The sequence below is a fragment of the Notechis scutatus genome, chromosome 2 (assembly GCF_049901735.1).
Source record: "Notechis scutatus isolate UNSWTSFEM ecotype Mainland chromosome 2, rNotScu1.2, whole genome shotgun sequence".
Taxonomy (NCBI): domain Eukaryota; kingdom Metazoa; phylum Chordata; class Lepidosauria; order Squamata; family Elapidae; genus Notechis; species Notechis scutatus.
The window spans coordinates 80521752-80547732 of NC_142010.1; the positions used below are offsets into that span (position 1 = coordinate 80521752).

General features: G+C 36.1%; 1 protein-coding gene across 1 annotated transcript in view; it reads left to right on the forward strand.

Moving 5' to 3' along the window:
- TRPC7 (transient receptor potential cation channel subfamily C member 7) overlaps nt 1–25981 on the forward strand; it is a 131118-nt gene that overhangs the window by 101569 nt on the left and 3568 nt on the right. The window contains 4 exon segments of the mRNA XM_087955275.1: nt 12823–13018; nt 13901–14122; nt 19671–19748; nt 25271–25327. Of these exon segments, the coding sequence (XP_087811401.1) occupies nt 12823–13018; nt 13901–14122; nt 19671–19748; nt 25271–25327 (553 nt within the window).

The window sequence follows — 25981 nt, forward strand, 5'->3', positions numbered from 1 at the left end:
ACTCAACACATTCTCAGTCAATCCCTCTATCCGGATCAGACCAATACATGAGATTCAGTTAGCAAATATAGCTCAATGTTTATATATTAAACATCAACAAACATAAAAACAGTTTAATTGATAAAATGAGATCAAAGGAACACAAAAACAAAGAGACATAAATAGTACCAACAATTCTGTCTGTCTGTCTGTCTGTCTGTCTGTCTATCTATCATCTACAGTGTATCTCAAAAGACAAAGAAAACACTGTTATAGGAAATTATAATGGCCAATCCTAAAGGAAGATAGCAACAATAGCATAGAAATGTAAAATAGGGCACCAGATGATATCTCCTACACCTTTAAAGAAACAATTTGGTGGATGGAGATGATATATTTAATATTCATATCATTTTATGATATCAAATATTATACTGTTTTACTGTAACCAGATATTCTATAAAGCATTTAAAGGAAATCTATAACATTTTGAGAATAAGAGAATTATTTACCTCAGGGCTTGAGAAATAATATATAATGCAATGCAATGTAATAACATAACAACATAATATAATATAAAATACTATAAATAATAATATAATATCACATAACATAATATATAATAAACAAATGTATAACATAAAACATAACATAACAGTAATAGTTATAGCACAGCTAAGTCATGTTTCAGTGAAGGTGCTTAACAAAAGCTGCATGCCATTACTGATATGGGTATATCTTTCTCCAAACCATTATTCTACCTGTTCTAGAATAATTTGCAGCGTCCATCTATATGACAGGTCAGTTTCCTAACAGGCTGTGTTTTTTTCAGCAACATGGCCCTTAGTGGGAACTTAGACCCAACCCCGTCATTAAAAGGATTAAAAATAGAAAATGCTCACTAAGCCATGAAACCTTACAAAAATCTCTTTGTTTTTGCAAAAACGCAGGGTGAGCATGCATTATGCTTTAGATTGTTCAGCACTGATTATGGAATATTTTGGGGGGTGAAATCGTTTATAAAATTTTAAAAGTCACAAATTCTTAGCTGGCTCTGAGGAATGTGATGACCTCTACTCCAGCACAGGTGTATATGACTTTGCTGTGATGAATTTACTAGATGATAAGCACATGAAAAACCTTAAAATTTCATTTGAAGGGAAGGAGGGAAGAAAGGAAGAGGGAGGGAAGAGAGCTGTTTGGAATTGACCTCAAGATTTATGTCTTGACTAGGTCACCTCATGTTTTGTATTGTAGTAATGCAACTGCCAGTGTATGCCTAAATATAAAGCAAGGGTTTCCACTACAGTGCCATGCATTCAAAAAGCAGCATCAGACTGTCAGCAGCCAATAAGCCCTTAATTTATTCTCGTATTCTTTCTGACAGCTGTTGCAAGTGGAAACATAGTATCTAATCCTGTAATTAAAGACTGCTCCCTCAAAAAGATGCAAACGAGAGCAGATTTGCAGCTACAACTGTCAATGGGGGGGGGGGGCTTCTTATTGCTGCAGTTCATCATTTTGAAAATGGTTAGAGGAATTCCAGTTTATATGTATGGCAAGCTTATTTCTGGTCATTAAGTAATTAAGTATAAAACAACAAATGTAGTCCGTATGTGAGGACTTCTTTGCTTTCTTTTATGGTCAAGAAGTATCGTATCAACAACTTTGTTCCTGGAATTTGCATACAGAGCTTTATATTCTGGATGATAAATAACATAGAGACATGTTTTCTGAAACATAAAGGTCTGTATATAAACTACATAATCTCCAAAGAGGAAGATGGATAGGCATCAGATTAGATTTTGCTCCATTTACTAGAACTTTTTAAAACTTCATTTTTCATCACTTGGTTTGTTTGTCACTCTCATATCTTCTCCAGGAATCCAGAAGGCATAAAAAGCCACCCACTCTATTACTCCATTTTGTCAGCTGTCCCAGAACCACAAGCCCTGGTGGTTCTGTTCATCAATAAATGGACCTTCTTTCCAATCATCCTCCAGCCTCCATTTTATTTTCAGTGTCTTTCACCCAACTTGGAACTGAACCAGATGGATTTTCCTTCCAACAATGTATTTCGATCTATTTCTGATATTTGAAGTGATCCAGTGTCCCATTTCATTACATCAGAAAATTTGGACCAAATGAACAACAGTTGCATCATTATGGATCAGAAAAGTCCATGATTTTAATACAGTCTACAAGGATTTAATCCTAAATAAAAACAGAACCAATGATTATATATTCAAATTTGGGAATTACTTGTTAGGCAAAAAAAAGATGTTAAATATCTCTGACACAGGATTAAGCTGTCTGAAATCTGTGGAAATTAATAGGCTTATGTGTATCTTATTTTGTATGAAATGGATATAAATGTAGTATATGCTAAGCTAAGAAAGAATAGCAAGAATAAACATGATCAGCAAGCATTTAGGATAAGATAGCACACCTCAGAGATATTTCTGAAAAAGGAATTTCCTTGTAGTGCCTTCTCGGCATCCAGAGGTCTATCTTACGACCCCCAAATGACCATAAAGATTAGCCAGCAGAGGCTTATCCCAAATAATAATGGAGTATGAGTAACATCATTCTTGCTTGAATAGCCTTTATTGAGGTTATTGACCTGTGTATAGTTTTACAACTTACATAATAGACTTCAAATAAAAGTATATTTTCTATATAGTGACAATAAATAAAGATAAGTGGTAATAGTATTACTATTATATCTACTATACTATATACTAATATGTAATGAGTATAGTACAGTAAATACTATTATAATGTATACTATAAGAAAAAAAGAATATAGCTAAAAAAAACAGAAGCTAAAATACGATTGTCATCAAATACAATAAAGTACCTTTTTTTTCTTCTGTTCAATTATATCTGATTTCCACAGACCAGCAGTTTTCTTGGCAAAGTTTTTCAGAAGTGGTTTGCCATTGCCTCCTTCCTAGGACTGAGAAAAAATGACTGGCCCAAGGTCACCCAGCTGGCTCTGTGCCCAAAACAAGACTGGAACACACTGTTTTCCAGTTTCTAGCCTGATGGCTTAACCATTACACCAAACCGGCTCTCGATATGCCTATAAATCACCTTAATTAATAGAATCCCTAAACACTAAAGTATAATTTCAATATACACTTTTAAAACACTACTACATTTTTAAATCTTGAAACACCTATATATTTAAAATTAAAGCCCATTGATTGATAAGGCATTTTATTAAATTCTTTACTCAGGCTACAGATCAGCCCCGTAAATTTAGTAATCTTACAGATTAAAAATTATACACTGTTCAGTGAAATTTGAAGCTCCTTAAGCATCCAGATCTCCATATTCAGCATGCTGTTTGAACAGAATTTTGTTTCTTGCCAGGCCATTTCTGTATCCTTATCTTCAAGTAGACAGTACACATATAGATCATTTGGAGCATTCAGAAGGATTGGCACCATAGAGGTTAGCAAACTTATATGAATATGTGCAGCTAACAGTATAGAAGAAAACAGGCAATCACAATTTCTAAAGACCTGTACCCACATGGGGAGAATCTTTCCTTACATAGGATAATCTTAAATGAGCCCTCCAGTATTGCTGATGGGAAATATCAAAGCAAGGAATTCTTTCACATTAGGGTTAACTCAAAAAGCAACGATAAATTGTCATTATCTAAACAACTATCCATCTTAAATCTATTGATGAGTCAGAATAGGTTGCGGAAGCTAGCCACATAATCTAAAGTATTCATAATCCTATCTGCCTAATATGTACTATATATTCCCTTGGATAGTATTCTTTTACAGCCACATTCAGTAGATCTAAGCTACTGAATGCCTTGGCAACATTCAGACCCTTATAATTACTTCTGAAGTCTTCAAAATAACCCTATAGCAAGGAAAATACTTGCCCTTAATTGGGAGTTGGGGGATCATTAATAGAATGATATGTGCCTCGTAGGCAGCTAATTTAAAGTTTAGTACTAAAGAGAGCAGATATATACATTAGCTATCAATAAACTGCATCAATTAAATTTAATTAATACAGCAAGTGCATACTTTCTGACTGGTGATAGTACAGCTTAACATACGTACACAAAGCTTGGTAGAAATAAGTCCCAACTACTCTACATTCAGAGATGCTAGCATGGAGACTGAATAATATGCATCTCAATTTAATTCTTCCTGCACCAGATCTCCTTGTAGGAATACAACACTAAAATTTGTTATATTATATCTAAAGTTGAGGTCTTTGTGCTATAAATTGCATCCTGCTATATTCCAGGAAATCATTTCAAAGAAGTGATTGAGTCACTGAGGTTCAGTGGGTTTCTTCTACCTTTTTGGAGATTGGTGGATTTATAGGAATTTGCCCTATCCAAGAGAAACCATTGTCTCATGTAATGGACAACTGGTAAGGCTCCTTGTTACAGTCTCTTCTGCAATGTAAGGGAATGATCTCTTCTGCATCTTCTTTTTTGTTTGGAGACTTGCCATAACTCTCCCATCAGGCTTGTCCTTTGGCTCTGTCCTGTTTACTGTTTCTGTTGGGGCCTCAGAGCCCTGTTTTCATTACTACAGCTTTCTGTTACCGTGTCATGCCCTGTGTTTGATAATTGTCAAGCCAAATTACCTAAAAAAAATCCCAGGGGGGAGAGGTGTCTTCTATTGTATCATTCTGCATCTCTGTTCCTCGTATTCTCCTCCTGCCCCCCCTGCCCCCCCCAAAAAAAACCAGTTTGAATAGTCAGACAAATCAGATCTATTAATTTGAAGACTCTTAAAAATGTCATTTAACTGTGTTGATAAATCAATAAGCCCTACTTAATGTTCCCTCTCTGTAAAGTTCTGGGCTTTTCTCATCTTCTCTATTCTCTGAGCTATGGCAGAATGGCTCATTTTAATTTCATTATTATTACATCTTTTTTTTTATTAGCTGGCACCCTGAGCTTTGTTCTCACGATATTTTATTATATTGTTAATTGACCTCTTTGATATAACTTTGGAATGCTTATTGTTAATTGATGCGATCTCTTTTAAGTAATTCTGTTCCAGAGATGGCTATTATTAAAGTACATTTTAGTGTCTCTGCTCTGTGATGGGTTTCATTTTCTCCTACTCCTGGAAAAAAATTTAACTGACCAAATTAAACTTTTTTCTTCTTCTTCTATTCCTCTATCTTGTTCATCTTATTCTTCCTTTCTCTCCTTTCTTAAGAGATATTTAACCTTCTCATTTTGGCTAAGATCAAATGTATCTTGCTTACTATTTGAAGATGAAAAGACATGCGCTTGAAAGGAAATATAAATAAAATAGTACTAAATGGATTGATCCATTGTTCAGAAACAGTTTGCCCATCACAAAGAAGATGCCATTGCAGGTGTCTCCTTGTGGTTGGGGTAGGCTATATTTTGCAATAGTCTAAAGATGAAAGACAGATACTAGTTATTAAACATTTAAAACAGACAGTGGCTTGAATATTAGTACAACATGCTAAATTCAGATGCTTTTGTGAAACACAGGCCACTTCAGCCCATAATAAATATATTATTGAATTAGCTGAGGTAGCTACTGCCATTGACTACTCAACCACGGTGACATCTGGGAATAAAGTACCAGGTAGGCTACAACTAATGTACTAACTGCTGTTGATCTTTAATGGAAGGCTTTTCAAATGATACAGTAGTTAAGTTAAGAGTCTTTTGCACAATTTCCACTTTCTGGATATAATGGAAACTTGTGGGCATTTGGCGTTTTGTACTGAATGAGGGAAAAAAGCCTTAGAGATTTGTGGTAAGGCTGTGGTTTATCTCTGTGGTTGGACTGAGATAAAAAAAAAAAAACATGAGCTGAGCTATTTTCCATGCAAAGTCATAGAGATTGTTTCCTATCCCTAGCTAGAAAACACCATTTTCCAAATTCCCTTCCATTCTCTTTTTGTGTTTCAGCAGAAGATTTCAAAAGTTGTAAATAGACCTTGTCTTCAAGGTACAAATGAAAGCTCCCCAGATTCACATTTCTAATCCCAGAAATATGTCTCAGTGATATTCCTGAATATCCCTATATTAAAGGAGGGAAGACTTGCAGAATCAAATTCCACATTTCCAGAACTTGAAGGTCCATCCACTATCATCTAGAGACCAAATGTCTAAATCAGTGGTTCCCAAAGTGGGCGGTACCACCCCTGGGGGTGGTGGGATGCCTTGGGGGCGCTAAGAAGCAAGGGGGCTGGCAGGGGGTGCTAAGAGGTGGCAGGGGGCGTTCGAGGCACCGGCCCCACAGGGTCACCCCACTGACTATTGCACCACTCCGGAGCCGGCGCCTTGAATGCGGCAGCTCAGATGGACTGCTCCGTTGCAACAGTCAATAGCATCCATGGATCACCTAAGGGGAGGCAGAGGAAGGGGGGGTTTGACCACATGCCCAATATCCAGTATCCTGCTCAGCCAAGCCCTCCACTCTTTGTAGTTGCCATGCCTGACAGCAAGTTCATAGGCTGCCCCTCCTGCCAGGGATCAGCCTCCTAAGCTGCCCCCCCTCCTGGGGCACTCATGTCGTAGAGGCCAGTGCTGTTCCCTCCTTCCTGGAGCAGAGCAAGCTTGAGGTAGCCCAGGGCTCTACTTTTGCAATGTGCTACCGCTGAATTCGATGCACCGGCTCACCCCATTGAGCCCTTGCACCATTCTGGTGCAAAAATCAATGGAGTGAGCCTGCGGTGCCGGCACCTCAAATGCCCCCTGCTGCCTCTTAGCGCCCCCAAGGGTGCCGGCAGTGGGGGGGGCTAAAAGGCAGCAGGGGGGCATTTGAGGCACCAGCACTGCAGGCTCACCCCATTGACTGTTGCACTGCTCCAAAGCCGGCGCCTCGAATGCAGTGTCAGCGGCTTTGCTTTACTTTCCCAAAGTGCCGCTGCTGTCACATTCTGTCTGTCTGTCTTTCTCTCTCTCTCTCTCTATCCATCCATACAAAAGGTCTGTCTGTCTGCCTTCCTACCTACCGGCCTGCCTGCCTGCCTGTCTTTCTGTCTACCTACCTACCTACCTATCTACCAATATAGATCTACCTACCTACCTACTTATCTACCTATCTACCTACCTACCTACCTACCTATCCTTACATCCATACAAAAGGTCTGTCTGTCTGTCTTCCTGCCTGCATGCCTACCTACCTAACTACCTAACTACCTGTCTCTCTCTCTATCCATCCATCCATCCATGTTCGAAGCGCCGGCCCCACAGGCACATTGGGAAAGTAGAGCAAAGCCAGTCTGGGAGGGAGGGAGGGAGGGAGGGAGAGAGAGGGGGAGAGAGAGAGACCTGATGCATCAGATTGAAATGAGGCCTAGTTTAGACTGAGGCTCTTTTCCACATTGAAACATCTTTGCCAGTACATTGAAACTTCTTTGGCTTCTATTAAAGGTTTTGTGGATGAAACATGGTCAAGACTGTCAGGAAGCTCTCACATTTTGCTGAGGCTTTAAACAGGATCCATTGGACCAGACCTCCACCCTAAAAATTACTTTTCCCCAATGTATTACAGTGCCAATTCTGAAGAAGGCAAAACCAAAATGTATCGGTAAATTACAAGGAGAACACACACACACGCACTCCCTTCTAACCCTGCTGGAGCAGATGATTGGACTAGAATAGATATCTCATTATCTTTCTCTTCCTTCGCTCCCTCCTTCTTTATTTCTTTTTCTTTCTGTCCCTTCCTTCCATCCCCTCTCTTTCTTTGTCCCTTTTCTTTCTTTCCCTTTTCTCTTCCTTTTCTTCCTTCTCTCTTTCTCTCTCTTTTTTTTCCTCTCTCTTTCCCTCTCTCAGGCTCACCCAATTGACTTGGTGCACCGTTCCACTCGGACTTGCTTGGGCAGGTCCCTCCAGTGCAGCGGGCTCAATGGGGTGGACCTGCGGGGGCAGCACCTAGAACGCGGCAGTGGCGGCATATTTGAAAAGTAGAGCAAAGCCAGAGGTTGGTAATTTTTGCTGCAAAGAATCACAAAAGCTTCTGGGCTGTGCGCAAGAAGGGACACATATGTCAATGCAATTCAGCAACATCAAATAAAGAAATACAAATAAAACAAATCAACAAGAATCGGCAAAGCATCTCTGATTAGATTCTATTCACTTCTAGAATCTAATCAGAGATGTTTTGCTGATTCTAGTCTAATGACCTGCTCCAGCAGGGTTAGAAGGGAGTGTGTGTGTGTATGTGAGTGCATGGCTGTCAAAACTCCAAAAATAGGTCAAGTAGCTCTGGGGAGGCCAGTCATAAATTAGAACACTTGCTAAATAACTGACCATTAAGTGAGGACCACTTGTATTTGGTTTGCCAGTCACCTGGTCATGCCCACCCAGTCACATGACCACTAAACCACACCTACCCGATCATGTGACCACCAAGCTACGCCCAGCCAGCAAGCCACGCCCATCCAGTCACATGACCAGCAAGTCACACCCTCAAATTAGGCTATTCCCACAGAAATTTGAATCCCACCCCTGGGTGGGGGGCACCAAGGATGAGTTTGTAGCACCAAGGGGGCGGTGGACTGAAAAAGTTTGGGAACCACTGGTCTAAATTAACCTTGCCTAGTATAATATTCTTTGGAGGTTTTAAAGAGGCATTTTCAAAACCTTGGCTTCAATCCAAACATATCAAGAGACCCTCAGATTAGGAAAAGGATGCCCTGAACCCTTTTTACAGTCATGCTTTTCAAGTCAAATGCTTGTTACATAGGTCTTTCATTCTCTACAATAGCAGTAATCAACCCAGTCCTATAAGGTACAAAATCTCATTAAAGATACCTAAGAATCATTCTTCTTCCTTTATCTCTGTTTAATTTGGTAATATTTAAAAACCTTGGTTTTAGCCAACAGAACCTGCAAAGGTTATATGTTAATGACTCATATGTTAATAAGTTTGCAAATTTAAAAGACAGAAGACCTCTTTTAACCAGCAAGTTTGGGTTATTATAATTTTGATTGTCTTTGGAGTGAGTTCAGCTTTATTAAATTCAAAAGGCAGCTCTTGGGACTCCCAATTAATATTTTACTGAATTCCTTGCAGCTAGATGAATTGATTGCATTAATTTCTTGCTTAAAAAGAGAAGTCTCTATAACTGAAAGAAGGAATCTTATTTTATTGTTACCCATCATTACTTTTGCCAAAATATGCATGGCTTTTAATGTCTGATAAATTGGGCAATATACCTTTTCAGAAGAATTGAGATAAGGATTGAATATTGGTTAAAAGCTGGTAAAAATGGAACGTGTCGTAGAGGAAGTTGGAAGCTGGGTTAAACTAAAAGATGTTTATTTTAACTCAAGGACATGTTTTGTTGTACATTTAGGTCCATTCAGCATTCTAAAATTTCCATATTCTACCAAAGCCTTGCTTAATATTTTAGTGTGTGAATCAGGCCTAAAATACTTTTTTCCCCTAACAATTTGGCTCAAGATTTTCTTTTTTTAAATGGGCATTAAGCAGGAGAGATTTAGATCTGCCCAGCTGGGAATAAGGCTAATCCTTATTGATATACATCAACAAGCAGCTACTTTGCCCATCTCAAAAATTGCTTTCCAAATTCAAAGTATGAATATTTGGACACAGTACTTTCTGAAAAGAAAGCTAATGCAATCCTTTGATCTGAAAAGTCAACAGAGGCTTCCTTCCTGTGGAAAAGTCAGAGACTGAAGTGGCCAGATTCAGCACTCCCTACAAAACTCCTACAAACAGCCATTTTTAATTCATTCTAGAAATATCATGCCTGAACAGAGTTAGAAAGAACAAAATCCTTGCCTGTGGGCATGACTGAAGATGAATGATGAACAAGTAGAAGTAACTATCAAGGAACAGCCACTCCAGGGCCACTTCTCAGGGAAGAAGTAGTTAATTTGGGCTTGGCCAGGGAGAGGACATGTCCACATAGTAAAACAGATGTGAATGAAAAATATTAGGGAGAAGGATTATTGTCCCTAATCTCTGAGTTCCATATATACATTAATAAGTCCTTAGGTGCATAAAACCTTTGCACACAAACAAAATGCTTTTAGAAAAGCCATATTTGATACATGGACTGAGGATATGCAACAATGTTGATGCACCTTTGAATGAAACATCCTGTTCAAGAATATTGTGAAGCCAGGAGCCCTTCTCTGTTCCACAGCAGTAGAGCAGTGTAGCTGAACCATTCCAGTAATATAAAAAACTACTATGCGCCAAGTGTAGCCTAGGCTACACTTACATGGTTCTCTGTCCAAATACTAAACTTATTGCTACCAAGTTTAGCCTAGGAAAATCAATGGAGCCACTAGAGGGCAGCAAAGGTTTTTCTGTATCTCTGGTCCCATTCAGAGGCCATCTGTATTTTGGCAGCCAAGTTCTGGCAGGTCTAGCTAAATAGGGCTAACTGCTGCCAGCAAGAGGTTCAAATACTTTTAGCTCAACCTGGTTGCTAGGCAACATCAATGTAGATCTGCTAATTCAGGAAATGTAGTCAAATTGATGCAATTGTTAAAATTGCAAGTAGGAAAATAATAAAATAAAATAAAATTTCCAAATTAAAACAAAGTAAGATAATATCATGCTATTGGAATCAAAGTTAAATGTAATATTTCATAGGAAAAAAAGTGATCTTGTTCTTTTATTTAAGCACTTGTTTTTATGAAGATATTTACTTGTCTTGATGGTGTAATGAAGAACAAAAGAGAAAATCCATGCCACAGCTCTTTGACCTTCGCCATGTAAAGAGTGGATATTAAAAATTCATGATCAATCAGTGCTATGGGGTATTTAACATCTTCTTATCTGAGGCAATATGAAAAAGAGTACATTTTATATCTGAAAAGTGAAATAAAACTGTGCGCCAAGTGATTGAATGGCAGGTATCAGGCAAGCAAGAAAAATACAATGGAGTCCAATGCATCTGAAACAACCCATACTTCAAATTAAATTTCATCTCTTAAAATCTAGTGAGGGGAATATGGAATGTGCTTATTACCAAAGCGAGAGAGAGGTTATTGTTGAGCCTTACCCATGCCAGCTGTGGGAGTTATTGTTTCCATGGTCATATAGGGTTCAGTTAGTCAGGTAGCAGTTTTGCATCTGTAGATTGGAAGGCCCATCCTTTACTTCTGCCAGTTACTTCCCTTTAGCCAACGGAAAGAGATGGCATGTAGTGGCTAATCTGAGATCACTTTGTTTGCAGTCATTACTAGCTGGTTCCCTATTGTTTTTCAGGTCCTTTTGAAAGAAAAAAATACATTGAAAAATAAATCGGGGAACACATCCCCTTTGAAAAAAGCATCTAGGTAACATAAAATGCTGGAAGTTCTAGTTCAAAATATACCTCTCTCCAAAATTATTGCAGATAATTAATTGTATTAAATAATCAAGTCTTGTTATCTTATCAGTTACACTAAATAGATTTTGGGGTGATTTTGTGCCAACCACTGTCTCTTAGCAAAACCCACCTCATAAGATGGTGATTGTGGGGAAAGTAAGAGAAAGTTGAAGGGGTTTTAGGTATGTTTGCCACCCTGAGTTATTTATTTAAAAAATAATAAAGGTGAGATTGCAATAAAATAATCCCTGTGTTGATAAAGAAGATTTATCTTAAGAAGGATTTAAGGCCCATATTCAAATTGGGCTGATCAATGCATGTTTTCATGTATAAGTCACATAGTAAGATAGGTATACTTACTAATGGACAATTCACATTTTTTATCCAGATTTACAGTCTCGGTTACTCTGCCTTTCCTAAATTAAATCTGTCTATTTGGTGCTATGTAGCAGAGAGGGCTTTTGCTGATAGTCCCAAATGTGAGGCAATGCTCTCTACAGAGGCTCCATGGTAGGGACTTCTGAGCCATGCCCCTCCATGTCTGAAGCAGCCTTTCCCTTGATTATACAACCCTCCCTGCCCCCATGCAAAATTTTCAAGACAGACCTTTAAAGTCTGTGTTGCCTGATTGATGAACCTCCAAGACCTTGTTATGTTATTGATTGCTTATACTTTAACTTTATATTGTTATTTGTAAGCTACTCAAAATCTCAAAAATGGAATAGCATGAAAGCAGTATGTATTTGTTTTCTTCTATGCTTGTTTATAACACTAATAACCATCCCTATATCTCATTCAGCTGAGGCAAAGGCTCTCTGGAAGCAGATTTTAGTGTTTATAGAAAGCTGAGAGAGAGATGAGGCTGCACCTGCTTCTGAACAAATAATGTTCCAAAAAGTGAGGATTACCACAGAGACCGTCTGGCACTTAGTCTACCCCCACTGAGTATTTTTTTCATGGGAGAGCAGTATTCTTGTCTAGATGACCACACTGAGCAGACAGATTCAATTCTGGGAAGAAGTTGTCCAATATGTCCGAGTGCTGTGGGATAACAATATGATAACCAGCACCTTAGATTAGGGAATGATTTGGCTCTTCATAAAATAGGACAAAGGCAAGCTCTCTATTGTACCTCACAGTGCATTTCTGGATGGTCTACATCTTTTTTGGATTAAATTCACTTCAGCATTCCATTCAATGAAAGATGGTAGCTTTCCTGAGTTCACATATTATACTAAATGTTGCTTTCTGGATGCTGAAATAAGACATGATTACTGGATTTCTATATAAGACTAAAGCACTTTATTCAGGTTCAAAAAACTCACAAAATGGCTTTATCAAAATTTGCTGGCAATGTCAAGTTCAGGGGTGTCTTTTGTTTAAATTCTCAAGATTAAATATTTTTTAATGTTGGTTTATTAGACCTCCTCAGCTAGAAACGATTGGGTTTTGATGTATTCCCAGCTCAGACCCAAATAGCTAATTAAGATTTCATTTTATCTTTAGGGTAGAAGAAAGTTTTAAAACTTTATTCTGGTCCATATTTGGCTTGTCTGAGGTAATATCAGTTGTGCTGAAATATGATCACAAATTTATTGAGAATATTGGATATGTGCTCTATGGGGTTTATAATGTCACCATGGTGGTTGTTCTCCTCAACATGTTAATAGCCATGATCAACAATTCTTATCAGGAAATTGAGGTAAGAATTATCTATCACTTTAATATATCGATAAATTGTGTAAAAGAAAACAAAGAGCATTAATTAAGGGATAGAAACACTTTGAAACCTTCTTCCAGTTTTGAAAAGCTTGATAGTAATGCCAATTAACTTTTGAATGTGAATATGCAGTTGTTTAAGGGTGGGTTACCTATTATGTAAATAATGATTGCCATCCTGAAAATTTAATTAAAAATTTAATTCAAAAACAGAACACCAATTAGGAATCTCTTGCAGAGACTTAATTTTTAGTTCTGATTTTTTCCAAGTCCAGCAGACAATGGAGCTTTTCTGGACAGTTCATGGTCTTTTTATATCAGAAACCTAGGAAGTTAATTAACTTGGCTTCAACTCATTTCAGGGATACTTAGTGGAAAAAGTAATTTGAAAATAGGGAAACAGAAGAAACATGACATTTAAATTAATATAGGAATCATTTTTGTATATTCTTATTCAGTGTACTGCATAGTCTTTGACTCCTTCAATAATATTTAATTGAGAAAATAATTTGTTTGTACACTGTTAGATCCAAAGCTGTTAAAGTTATATTGTAATCATAAAGGAAATTTTGAGAATTTAGATCTTTTTTCCAGTGACCTTAGTTAAGTAGGGCAACTACAAGTAATGCTTCTATACAGGATCAGGTCATGATAAAGGAAAAGGAAAAGTATTGAGTTTTTCTATGTGGTTTATTTCAAAGGAAAATTAGAATCAATGTTTTTACAAAGGATGACTTTGGGGCAAAATATTTTAATAGCTTGAAAAACCAAATGCAGCTCTTGAAATCTGTAACAAAGACAATGAGGCTTGCAACCTTCTCAAAAACCAACCTTTTACGTTAAATCAGTTCTGTTCCTTTTGCAGGAAGATGCAGATGTGGAGTGGAAATTTGCACGTGCTAAACTCTGGCTTTCTTATTTTGAAGAGGGAAGGACTCTACCTGCTCCTTTTAATCTAGTGCCAAGCCCTAAGTCATTTTATTATCTCATAATGAGAATAAAAATGTGCCTCATAAAACTCTGCAAATCTAAGGCCAAAAACTGTGAAAATGATCTTGAGATGGGAATGCTGAATTCCAAGCTACGAGTAAGTCGGTCATTTTTATTTATTTTTTAACATAAGTATTTATTTCTTGAAATGCCATGTTGAAGGCACAGTTTCAGTTTCAACCCTGTGTAGTAGTTCAGGTTGCTAGTTACTGGGATGGGAAATGTTCTTACAATTAAGATCTCCACTGTAAAAAAGAACATTTTGGCCTCAGAAGCTGCAGGAAACAAGATTGGTAACATGAATGTGTGGCAAAAACAATATTTTTGGTTTTTGTTGAGAGAATACTTAATATGTTTAAGGACTGCTGTTTCCTCCTTAAACCTCAACACACACACACACACACACACACACACACACACACACACACACACACATCTCAAGTACATCTCAAGTAGAAAAATCAGTTCAATTTTGTGCATCCACACTGAAAGTTTAAGACCTGAAATGCATGCAGGTCTCAATGTTTTCATTTCATCCTTAAACCGTTACCTAGCTCCTCCCAAAAAACCAAAATGTTTGAATCCTTCTACTCCAAACATGGCCTGGAGACCCGCAAAAGATGTTGAAAACTTCACGTTGTCCAAATTAGTATGACAAAAATGAACCCTAAAGAGTTTCAATTAGGGCTAGGGTTAGGGTTAGAGTTAACATCATGACAAGTGTGCAACAATCCAAGAGAGTTAATAGCATTTACATACTATTACCTGACAGATGTTATAGAATCTATGTGCAATATCACAAGATGCTTTGTCTGTGTTCTTCTAAAATTCAGGGGAAGCACATATATGATAACTTTCACATTATTTCAATATATTCATTACTTAGGAATGTTTTATCAAGGAAACAGTGCATCAGAAACAGAAGGAATCATGGAGGTCAGTTGATCCAATCTCTTTTACAGTGTAGGTTTTAGAGTGCATCTGTAGTACCCCTGAGTGAACCAGTCTTTATATACTTGAAACTCCTCAAGTGCTATTTTCAATCAGAAAGTCAGATGCCTAGCAACAAGTACAAGTTTTACAACATTTATCATACAGGACCTGCCCATTCACAAAATCACAAAGCCATGTGTACACTATTTGACACAAAGTCTATTTAGCAAGTTTGGTTTGAGTTCTTGAAGCAATGATATGGGACACTGACTTTGTATGCTACCTTGTAGCATGTGACACATCTTTATGCCTTCCAACAAGGCTTGATCAGTCCAGCAAAATTTGACTAGACCCGTCTTGGCTTCTGTTACATTACCACAAGGAAAAATGCCCTTTCCTTCTTCAGGTGCACAAGTGCATAAATCCACATTTTTGAATGAGAAGTTATTATCCTTCACAAGCTGCATAAGCTGAAATCTTTCTGAACAACCCTTTCTGTGTTTTTCCTTTTTTGTCTGCTCTGAGTGGAGCTTTCACATACCACAATTCATACACATTTGTGGAACTCCCTCTCCCTTGTGGACTGTACAGCACCCTCCCTCATGGCATTTTGGAAAACTACTAAACCACATTTATTCCACTGTGCTTTTAATCATGGATGATAGTTTCAGACACGCATCTGTTGGGGTTGTATTCGGCCTGGGTGATTGTTTTATGTTGCTTTGTATTTATCCCTAGAGTCTTCCATCCAGAATCTTCAGTTACAAATCCTGCAGACCAGCAGACAAATCCATTTACACAATTACATGACATAAAGTTTCTGCTAAAACTTTAATTGGCATTATATGCTTGTGACAATATACTGGTTTTGATATACCAATGCATGGTTCATTATATTCCATTCATAGGAGTGTGGGGGCTGGGTTGTTTTGCAAGTCAGCTTCAAAGTGGTATATCGCTTGAGAATTTATCAAAGAAAAAGGTTGACTTAAAAAACTGTACAGCCCTGGTAGGTAACTTCTATCTGTCTGGCTATCAACATATAGTAAGGTTTGTCCCACACAGCATTTCATTTTTGCATTCCTGGACTTTGAAAAACTGCCTAGAGCTTTTTATGGAAATTGTTTTACTAAAACCAGCAAATTATAACCTGTGAGGAAACAGCTGTGCTTAAAATGTTACAAATATTTGCCTGCATTCATTCTGCTTCAGGCAACAACAAAACTCCACCACTGCAAGAAAGATATGTAAATAAATCAAAGAAGGCTGGAAGCTGCTATAGTTTCCAGTCCCAGTTTAATAATGGAGGTGATGGAAAGGTGTATTCTAACAGAGAACTACAGCAGAGATTTAAAAAGAAACTATGGATCTTGTTGAAAGTAAATCTAGGTGTTTCCCTAACAGATTTTATGGTGGGATTAAATGTGGCTATTTTTAATCTTTTTCTGGATGAATGGAACAGAGGTTGGCTTTGTATATTTATTAAATATGAAGCATATCCAAGCAATTCCATTTTTCTTTTTTCAACCTTTTTAAAAAAATGACAAATTAGCAGCCATGACAAGCTCTTTTGAAGGACTCACTCTTGATGCTGTCTAAACTTTCTAGGAGATGCAATGTTGTTGAGTGACATCACAATCTAGAAAGTCCTGATGGTGGATACATACATTTTTTTCTGAGAGCCAAAGGCAGTACTATATATATGTTGGCTTTTTCTCTTTCTAAGTAAAGACATGTAAATGAATGTCAACTCTCTGCCACCTTACTTGTTTTATAGAGCAAATACAATCTGTGTTTGTCCTTAAATTCAATCTGGTGATTTAAAAAAAAGTAGCTAAAATAAATAGTTAAGAAGTTTGAGGAACTGGAAATCTGTGCTCAGCAGACATGTAATGGAACAGGTCTATTGTTAACTACAACAGTGAACACAGTTATGGACAGAGCAATTAATCAGTAAAATGACTTGCCTTCAGAATTTGTGGGTTCTCCAATACTGGAAATTTTTAAGAAGAGATTGGATAGCCATTTGTCTGGAATGGAATGCTTGCTGGGAGTTGGATTAGAATACCTCTGAGGTCCCTTCCAACTCTTTTATTCTGTATTGAAAATGGAAATGTATGTCAACTCAAGGCTTTTTGCTGCTCTTTGTTATTAATTCAACATAAGCAAATATCATACAATGTTTACTAGGTTTGTCTATTTATGGGCAGTTGAAGTAGGGAAGGTACACAAGATTTGCTTCTGATTTTATCCTGTCCAGAAGGTGCAATAGCAGCTGAATAGATCTTTAAAAAGTTGAAAATGCTTGATTAAGACCAAAACCATGGATTACTATATATATGTATATATGTATATATATGTGTGTGTGTGTGTGTGTCCAATCTTACGCGTGAGAAAACCCGTGTGATCCATATATAAATATATATCAGAAAATATATATACACACACACACACATATATATATACACACACACATATATATTATGTGTTTCGTGGGTACTTACATACTTACATGTATGGCATTCAGCTTTGTTCGGGTATTTTTCCACGTCATTGTAGTTGTGCTTTTAAAGTTGTAGCAACGTTTCTGCAGAATCTCATTTGCCATCATCAAGCTTCTGTACAAAGAAGCTTGAACAAAGCTGAATACTATATATATATATATATAAAAATACTGAATATATATATATATATATATATATATATATATATATATATATATATATATATATATATATATATATATTATATTCATATTTTCTCCAATAATATTTACTGACTTTTCACTATCTCCTTGTATTTATGTGAAAACCAGTAGAAACAATTCATTCAATAATCATATAAGCCTAGACTTCATGAAATTAATTAACAGGACAATTTTGATGTGAGAAAAAGCTGTCTAAAGAGCTACCCAATAGGTTTTGGAGGGAGCATGATTGGATTGTAATACGTAATTTGTTCTCAGTGTGTATTTCTTGTGGCCAGAAGCATCACTGCATAATTCTGAGATACATTGATGAGAGGAGATAATCAAACTTCCATTGCCCAATTCTAAAAATAATTTGCATCATTCAGCAGAAATTGTGGTATAAATAACAGGTATATGACTATTTCCAAAATGGTTAAAAACAGAAAAGCTTATTCTAAAGCACAGATCATTCAACATACATACATACATACATACATACATACATACATACATACATACAAGATACAAAGCCATAAAGTCACAAAGACATTGTTTTGCTCTTTTCCATTTCCATTTCATCCTATTATTTGTGACAGAAGGGCACAAAAAGTAATTAGAAATATACTATGTAAGAGGTCAGCTATTCCAGTCTGTATATCATGGACAATCATTCATTTTTAATAGAAGAAAAACCCATTAAAACCTTATGATATATACTCACAATAACACTTGTATTGTTGTTTCCAGAGGAAATTGTCTAGGCATGTTAAAAACAAAGCTTGGTAGTTTTTGAAGTCTAAAGAAATAAAGCCTAAATACAGTAACTATCTCAAAAAGTACATCCATAAAGCTATCTAATGCCTTTTTCTCTCTTCAAAAGAAAAAATCTATTAGCCTCATTGTGCCCATCAGTTTCCAATTTCCCATCTAATGGTCAAGTTCTTGAAAGCAAAATAATAAACACAATATAGAGAGTTGCATTAGATCACACACACTGTGACACAGTCATTTCCCTTATCAGCACCCCAGTATGTCATGATTGAATTCTTAGTTTCTGAATAGGACCTTACCTTTGTTCTGCAGTGGTTCAACTAGGAGTTCTTACCAGAGATCATGTATATCTGCAAAGAGAAAAAGTTTTGCCCACTGATTTGGAAAGATAAAGATTCTATTAAAGGCACCAAAACAGTTTTCATTTGACTCGATTTTTTTTAATGGTCAGCTACCAACTCTATCTGTTTTAATACATATGATACAAGTAATGAACTGATCAGTTATCTGTTTAGGAAAGACATTTTTGTCACGTGGGTGAGTTCTTAGTTATGGATATCTATCATATAGATACAACATAACAGATTTTCAAATATCCAGAGAAGCATGCATAGAAACTTGCAGCCATTGATCACATGGTTTTTCAGCTCCTGCTGTGGGTTACATATGATATTGATCTACATTTGCTGAGAGTCGTGTGCATTGAACTTTTACTATCACCATTATGGCTTGTACGGAAAACTTACTTCCATAAGCATTGCAGATGTCCAAAATGGGTGTATTGATGGTGGACCAAAGTAGGCTGAGACAGGGTTAACAAGATGTCTTTATCTGCACAATATTCTTGACTGGAATTCACAAGTGAAATAGATAAGAGTATGAACATAATTATAAATATCAAATGGTTATATAAATCGTAAATCCTAAAATGAAGGTATCCTTCCACTATTTGTCTTGATGTTCAGAATAATTGAAAGGATTTATGTCCTTTTTTCCAGGCTGCAGAGGACTTCACAATTTCTCTTTTACACAGGGTGAATTACCAGACAGCTAGGAAGAGAATATTAGCCATTTAAATACAAAACGGAATTACAGAAAGTTTTAATCAAATTCATATACGAATTTTCTTTCCTGTACCGTGCGGTTTGCCATGGGCATTGGGCAACTGATATTTGTGGATATTTTCTTTGAATTAAATCGCTAATGCTTCATTCTTCATTATGATGAAATGCCCTATATTTGTACATTTCAGAATGTTCATTTTGAATCAAGTACTCCAAAGTCAGACTTTATCCTGAAGAATGCCTACAACAACCCCACCAGATATCAGGTAATGGCAACTGAAGAGAAAGATATCAGAAAAATCATTGTGAGGAAATCAATTAGTAGCCATCTTCATACCTTTGATTTACAATTTGTTCGTGTATGTTTATGTAGTTTAAAATCATACTGTAGGAGGAATTGCTTTCTAATTATTTTAAAAGTAGAGAGGTAGTTGTTTACAAGAATATAATGAAGTTCTACTAGATCAGGCCAAGGTACATCCAAGTCCAGCATTTCATTTCATGTCTCAGGTATGCTCACAAGCAGAGGAGAGTGACACCGACTTCTCCCATCTTTGTTCTGTTGCAACTGGGATTTGGAGGCATGCTGCTCATAGAGCATATGCTAAGGCCCCGATATTATTAGCCCTTGATAGACCCATTCTTTATGAACTGATGCTATTCCTCTTTAGTGAAATTCAAGATAGAGTCCATTTACTCCTCAGTTATACATTCCTATGTTTAAATAATTTATTTTGCTTATTCTAAATCTCCTTTCAAACAGTTTCAACAGAACCATAGTGTTTTGAAAAACAGAACAAATTCTCCTTGTGTCTTTTGTCCATGCCATATTTGACTTTATGAAGTTTGATCATATTTTCCCTCAAGTGATCTTTTTTTTCTATGTTAAACAGTTCCAAACATCCTCCCTTTTTACAAAAGCTGTTGTACAACTTCACTCATTTTGTTTGCTGTCTTCTATGGTTTTTTCCCAATTGTATTTTTTAAATATTTGATAGCAAGAAATACACAACATATTTTAATTGTGATTAACATATGCATATATGTTTATATATTTATATTGTGTGTGTGTATGTACACATATATAGTAGGTATATATATGTGTGTGCATGTGCTTATATGTGTATATATATTTTGAGAGCGGGCATCAGAAATTCATTTTAATGTGTGCCATTGTGTACACAGAAAAGTGACAATAAAGGTGATCTTATTTTGTGAACATACATGTGGACATTACAATAGTGGCAGTTTTATTTTGAGTTGGCATTTTCACTGAGCTACCCACTTTGACTCCATTTTCTTTTTTCTGGTTAAGTTATAAATGTCTCTGATCCATTCAATTATATGTGAATTCCCTCCCATCCCGGTGTGCATCAGTTTACACTTATTTAATCCATATGAATTATACTATCTCATTATTACTAAGCTTATTCAAGCTTTGATGAGGAACTATGGATGCTGGAATATCAACAAAGCCACTTTCTTCCAAGTGCCTGTTGACATTCTCAAGAAATGTTGATGAGATTTATCTTAACAGAATCCTTCATTATTTTCCTCATCAAAGCTTGTCTCCATATACTTTTCCCCCCCTTCTTTCATTAACATTTCCATTTAATGAAAACACATTTAAATTCAGTACCTTCTACTTTCACAGTTTTCCCTGGGTCCTTGTCAAAAATGATTCATTGGTTACTTTCAGGTTCTCTACCAGTAAACCTGATTGTGGGATTTTGTTCAAACTATAGAAATATTTCTTAGACACAATATATATTGTGTATCACAGTGAAAAAAAGAACTCCAAAAATAATCAGCAGCCACTTAGGAGACCTCAATTCCTCCAAACATGTTGCACCATGATGTAGTAGAAGAGCATCTTGCACTTCCCACAGATGTTTATTTGTTCTTTTTTTTTTCTGCCTTTCTTGCCATGGGGCTACCCTAGGTGGCTTCCAACAATAAAAAGGAAAAAAATAAAAAGAGTGTATACAGACATAAGATAATAGAACAATAAACTAAATAATGAAAAAGAACTCAATGAAAATACAGGCCAAAAAAGATGGAAGGATGGCAGAATAAGATGGGGAGAGGGAGTAGAGTTTGCCATCAATCCATCAGCCACCTCCTGCTAGACGTTTCGTGCAACTCCCACTGCCATAACTGCTGGATTTGATAGGAATCAAATTGATTGGATATCAAAGTGTCCAAAGGATACCTGGTTGCAATAAAGGAAGTAATTTGCAACTAAGTGAAAGACACATTGCAGGAAGCTTGTCTCAGCCAGTAATTCCAAATGTGTTCAGTTCTTAAAATTCCCAACCAGCAACAATAATTTGTCATCCATCACAGCAAAAGGTTCCTTTGTTGAGTCCCTCATTGATTTAAAATAATTTTTAATTATCAAGTAATTTCCAATAACCCATATTAGAATCCATACTAATGATAAAATAAAGTTGCTTTTCATGTCCTATGGATTTAAATACTAGAAATATGATAAAATTTAAGTCCCTTTCATTTTACTGAATCTGCTATCAGTTTGGCAAGCCTATATGTGAACCATCACATATTTTGAACACTACACTGTGTGTGTGTAAACATGCATGGAATTCAGTGGCTTATTTAAAAAAATATACTTATGTTAATGCCATCATGGAGAGATTTCAAATACTCCCCCAAGTTTAAAATAACATCTATCTGAAACCCACCAATACCTCTAATTACCTCAGTATAAATTCATATTAAACTACATTAAAATGCAGAAATTATTCTTTGTGAATAAGAATAATTATACTACTTAATTTATTATAACCCACCTAAGCAATGCTAGAGCTAGAAATTATAATTTAAAAAATCAATAACTTTGCAAAGAAACATTTGAGTAGGCCTTTTTTTCTGTTTCTTATTGTTGTTCTTACCAAGCTCTGTTCCAAAACCATATATTATTAAAACTGTTAAATTTTTCCCATCAGGAAAAAAATAATAAAGTGGTAATAACAGAAGGCACAATTAGACAAAAGAGGGAGCAAGTAGCATATAACAGATGTTTTGGTCTGCCCAATAATTATTTTCAGCCAGAAAGAGAAAGCATAAACCAACTATTAGGACTGTATTCAGGTCTGTATCTAGTTAGCATTTCAAAGAGATGCATCTGTGCCATGTGAGGGTTAATGAAAATGAAAATTCTGAAAAATAAGCACTCTGAAATCCAGGTGAGAACAATAAGAAGACACCACAATTTTGCTGCACTATAATTACCTCCAGGTAATAACAATCTGCAAGCAATCATATGGCCATAAAAGAAACAAAAAGGGACTTCAGTATTTCTTATTTTAATATTTCAAGTGGCTTCATGTGAATAGTAAAGTAATCTTTCTTTTTCCCATGGATGTATAGTTGGTTTTAGATGAAATATGAAAAAAACATAAGTAGACATGAGAGACAAGTGCATTCAGTGTGTTTTCTCCAGATATTAAATTCTCTATTTTTCTTTGTCAGTAAGTGACTCCTGTTTAGCACAAGGGATGTTGAATATCCTTCCCAGGAATCATCAGCCTATCGCAGAATAGAGTGGATTTCATTACATCCAGGGATAAATTAAAAACTCTGCCCTGTTCTGGATTATTAGGGTTAATAACAGAAGCACTCGTCCACCATGCACTTCTCCCGAGTACACATGACAGAAAACAGTGGGAGACACCAATATTATTTTTTACTTAGGGGCAGCATCATAACTCAACAACCCAAAGAGGAAATAAGTTAGAGGCACCGTATTTGTGCTCAAGGTCCCACAGAATCAATAGTCAACTGCAAAGAGAGTTTTCTGCCTTTCTTTTTTTGCAAATTAATAGTCATTGGATTTCTTTTTTCAGCCCAGATATGACACCCACAAATGGATAACAGAATCATTCCTTTCACATTCATTATCTTACTATTCCCTTTCAATTAGACAACATTTTACAAAGTTCAAAAAAATAATACATAATAAGAAAAAAAGAATGAAATGCATAAGATAAGGGGAGGGAAATATTTAATTTACACTGCAATGTTAGTTAGAACTCTCTATATCCTTCTATCCTTGTAAACTCCCACTTTCCCTGTATACTATTTCACACATTGCCTTTGTTAATTTCTAACCCCTTTTTCAGAATCTCCTCTCCAACAACCCTAATTTTCTCAATCTTCCCCTTCTTTTTAATTCATTCACTTAAATACTCCATTGTAACGGCATTTAACTTGCAATCATTCATCCCTGTAAAATGCAGCTACCTTGCCTTTTCATACATTAGTAGGCCAAGGGGGAACACCACACATATTTGTCTCACTCCTTGTTCATGTAGAACCATCAGCTAAGGTTTCCATTTACAACCAACCTTCAACTCAAGATATTTCACAAATTATTCATAATTCAAATCTTTCTCCAAATAAACAAGCATATAATACACACTTTCTTATAGTTATACATTTCTCAGTAACCCTACTGTCAAGAGCAAAAATGTGGCATTCTCATTTACTACCCCTCAGAAAACTGCAGTTGATAATTTTGTTCATAGTCACTACTTATGCCTTTTTATCATAATTCTATCAAATATTTTTTCCTGGAACACTTAAATTAATCTCCTTATATTTATCTCCCTCTTGGTACCTCACCTTTGCTAAAAGGAATAATAAAAGCATTCTAACAAACATCAGCTTCATATGCAGTCTTTACACAAACATTAAACAAGTCAGACAGCCATGCCATAAGCAAACATCTGACATATATTTTAATATTTCTTAAACTGCATCAGCTGTAATTTGAGCCTTACTATTTCTCAAATTTTCAGACTTCCTTTTCATCATTTTTTTTCTTGGACAGAAACATTTATAGTATTCTTTTCAGTTCTACTGCTCAATTCAGTTCTTCTGTTTGATATAATCAGGGATTATATCAAACTGCATCCCCATATGGATTCCTAAGAAAATTCCTTTCAGAATTTTATCCATTTCATCCCAAATTTATCTCGTCACATTTATTTTTTATCCCATTAACTCCGTTGGAAGGTTCTTGTTCTGCTCTCCGCATTCATTTCCAAAATTTAATTCTTATTAAAATTAATCTGCATTTTCTCTGCCTTTTATAACCTTAACTCTTCCTTGTTCTCTTTGGCTTCATTCTGTCAAACCACTTTTTTCTTTATACCTACATTATTTTTCTTTTACTCTAAAGCAGTTGGAATGGGGTTTTCAAGAAACATGTAAGATTAAACAAGACAAGACAAGGGCACAATCATTGAATGAATGTGGTTTGAATATAAAAAAGAATGACCACCTTGAAAGAAGTACATTAAAATTATTCAGTCATCTACAAAAAAATAAGTGAAGATCAAATCACAAAATGTGAACAAAACTATGCAAGTGAATGGAGCAGAAAGGGGAGATCCAGACAATCCTGTGTGGAGGGTATTGAAGACATGCATACAGAGGTGAAAGCCTAAATCACAAAAAGCAATAGATAATATGGATTGGGGATAAGGTAGAAGTAGTTGAAGAGGTAAATAGTGAAAAATATTGGTGTAAATTATAATTATCACACACACATATGCACACGGACATAAATAAAACAGCACAGAGAGTTTTGCATAGATTCAGACAGACAGACAGATGATAGACTGACAGATATGGCACACTAAGTAGTGGCATTTTGGCTTTTTGGCATGCTCATTCCTTGCTTTTCTTTTTCTTCCACTTCATAATTAGTATCCTATATTTCCCTGCTTTCCTAAAATATGTTCCTCCACTTATGTTTTCTCAGGTGGCAACACTACTTCCCAATGGATTATACCACCACCATAGCCATCTTCAGCATATAGTATGTGCACTATACCTCATGAATGCTTCTAGAATTAAATGCAAATATGTCTTGTAAATAATCACATGCATACATACACACATGCATACATACACACCCAGACACAGACACACACTCATAGTGAAACCGCTAATGTGTATATTGCACTATATATCCAAGTCTTGTTTCTCTTACTAATTCCTATCGGTATCATAGCTGTTAGTTATATCTATGTATCTTTGCCTAAACTAGGATTGTTTTCTTTATAGAATGGATTCCCTTGTTATTCTAACTTCCTCTGGGGGGAAATACTGATTAAAAGTAATATATTATAATGCAAAAACAATATTGCAGAAAAGGTCCATGAGCAGGAATGGGAAAAACCTTGCTTAATTTCTGCCATTGATCTTTGGGCAGGAGTGGGAGGGTAAAAGAAGAAAGCTGTGCCAAAATTACATTCACTATTTTTCCCCAACCTTTTCTTCATGGATGTCCCTTCACTGATGTCAGAATCTTGATGTGCACAAGCAGGCTTTGATAATATTAGTTAGAAAGGAAATAAATAGCTTAACCTGACACTGTTTGGGCCACTCAAAAATATTAAGTTCCCATAGAACAGTGTTCATCTGGAGTAGAGGTGTCAGGTACCATCTTCATATGCTTCCTTTGAAGCAC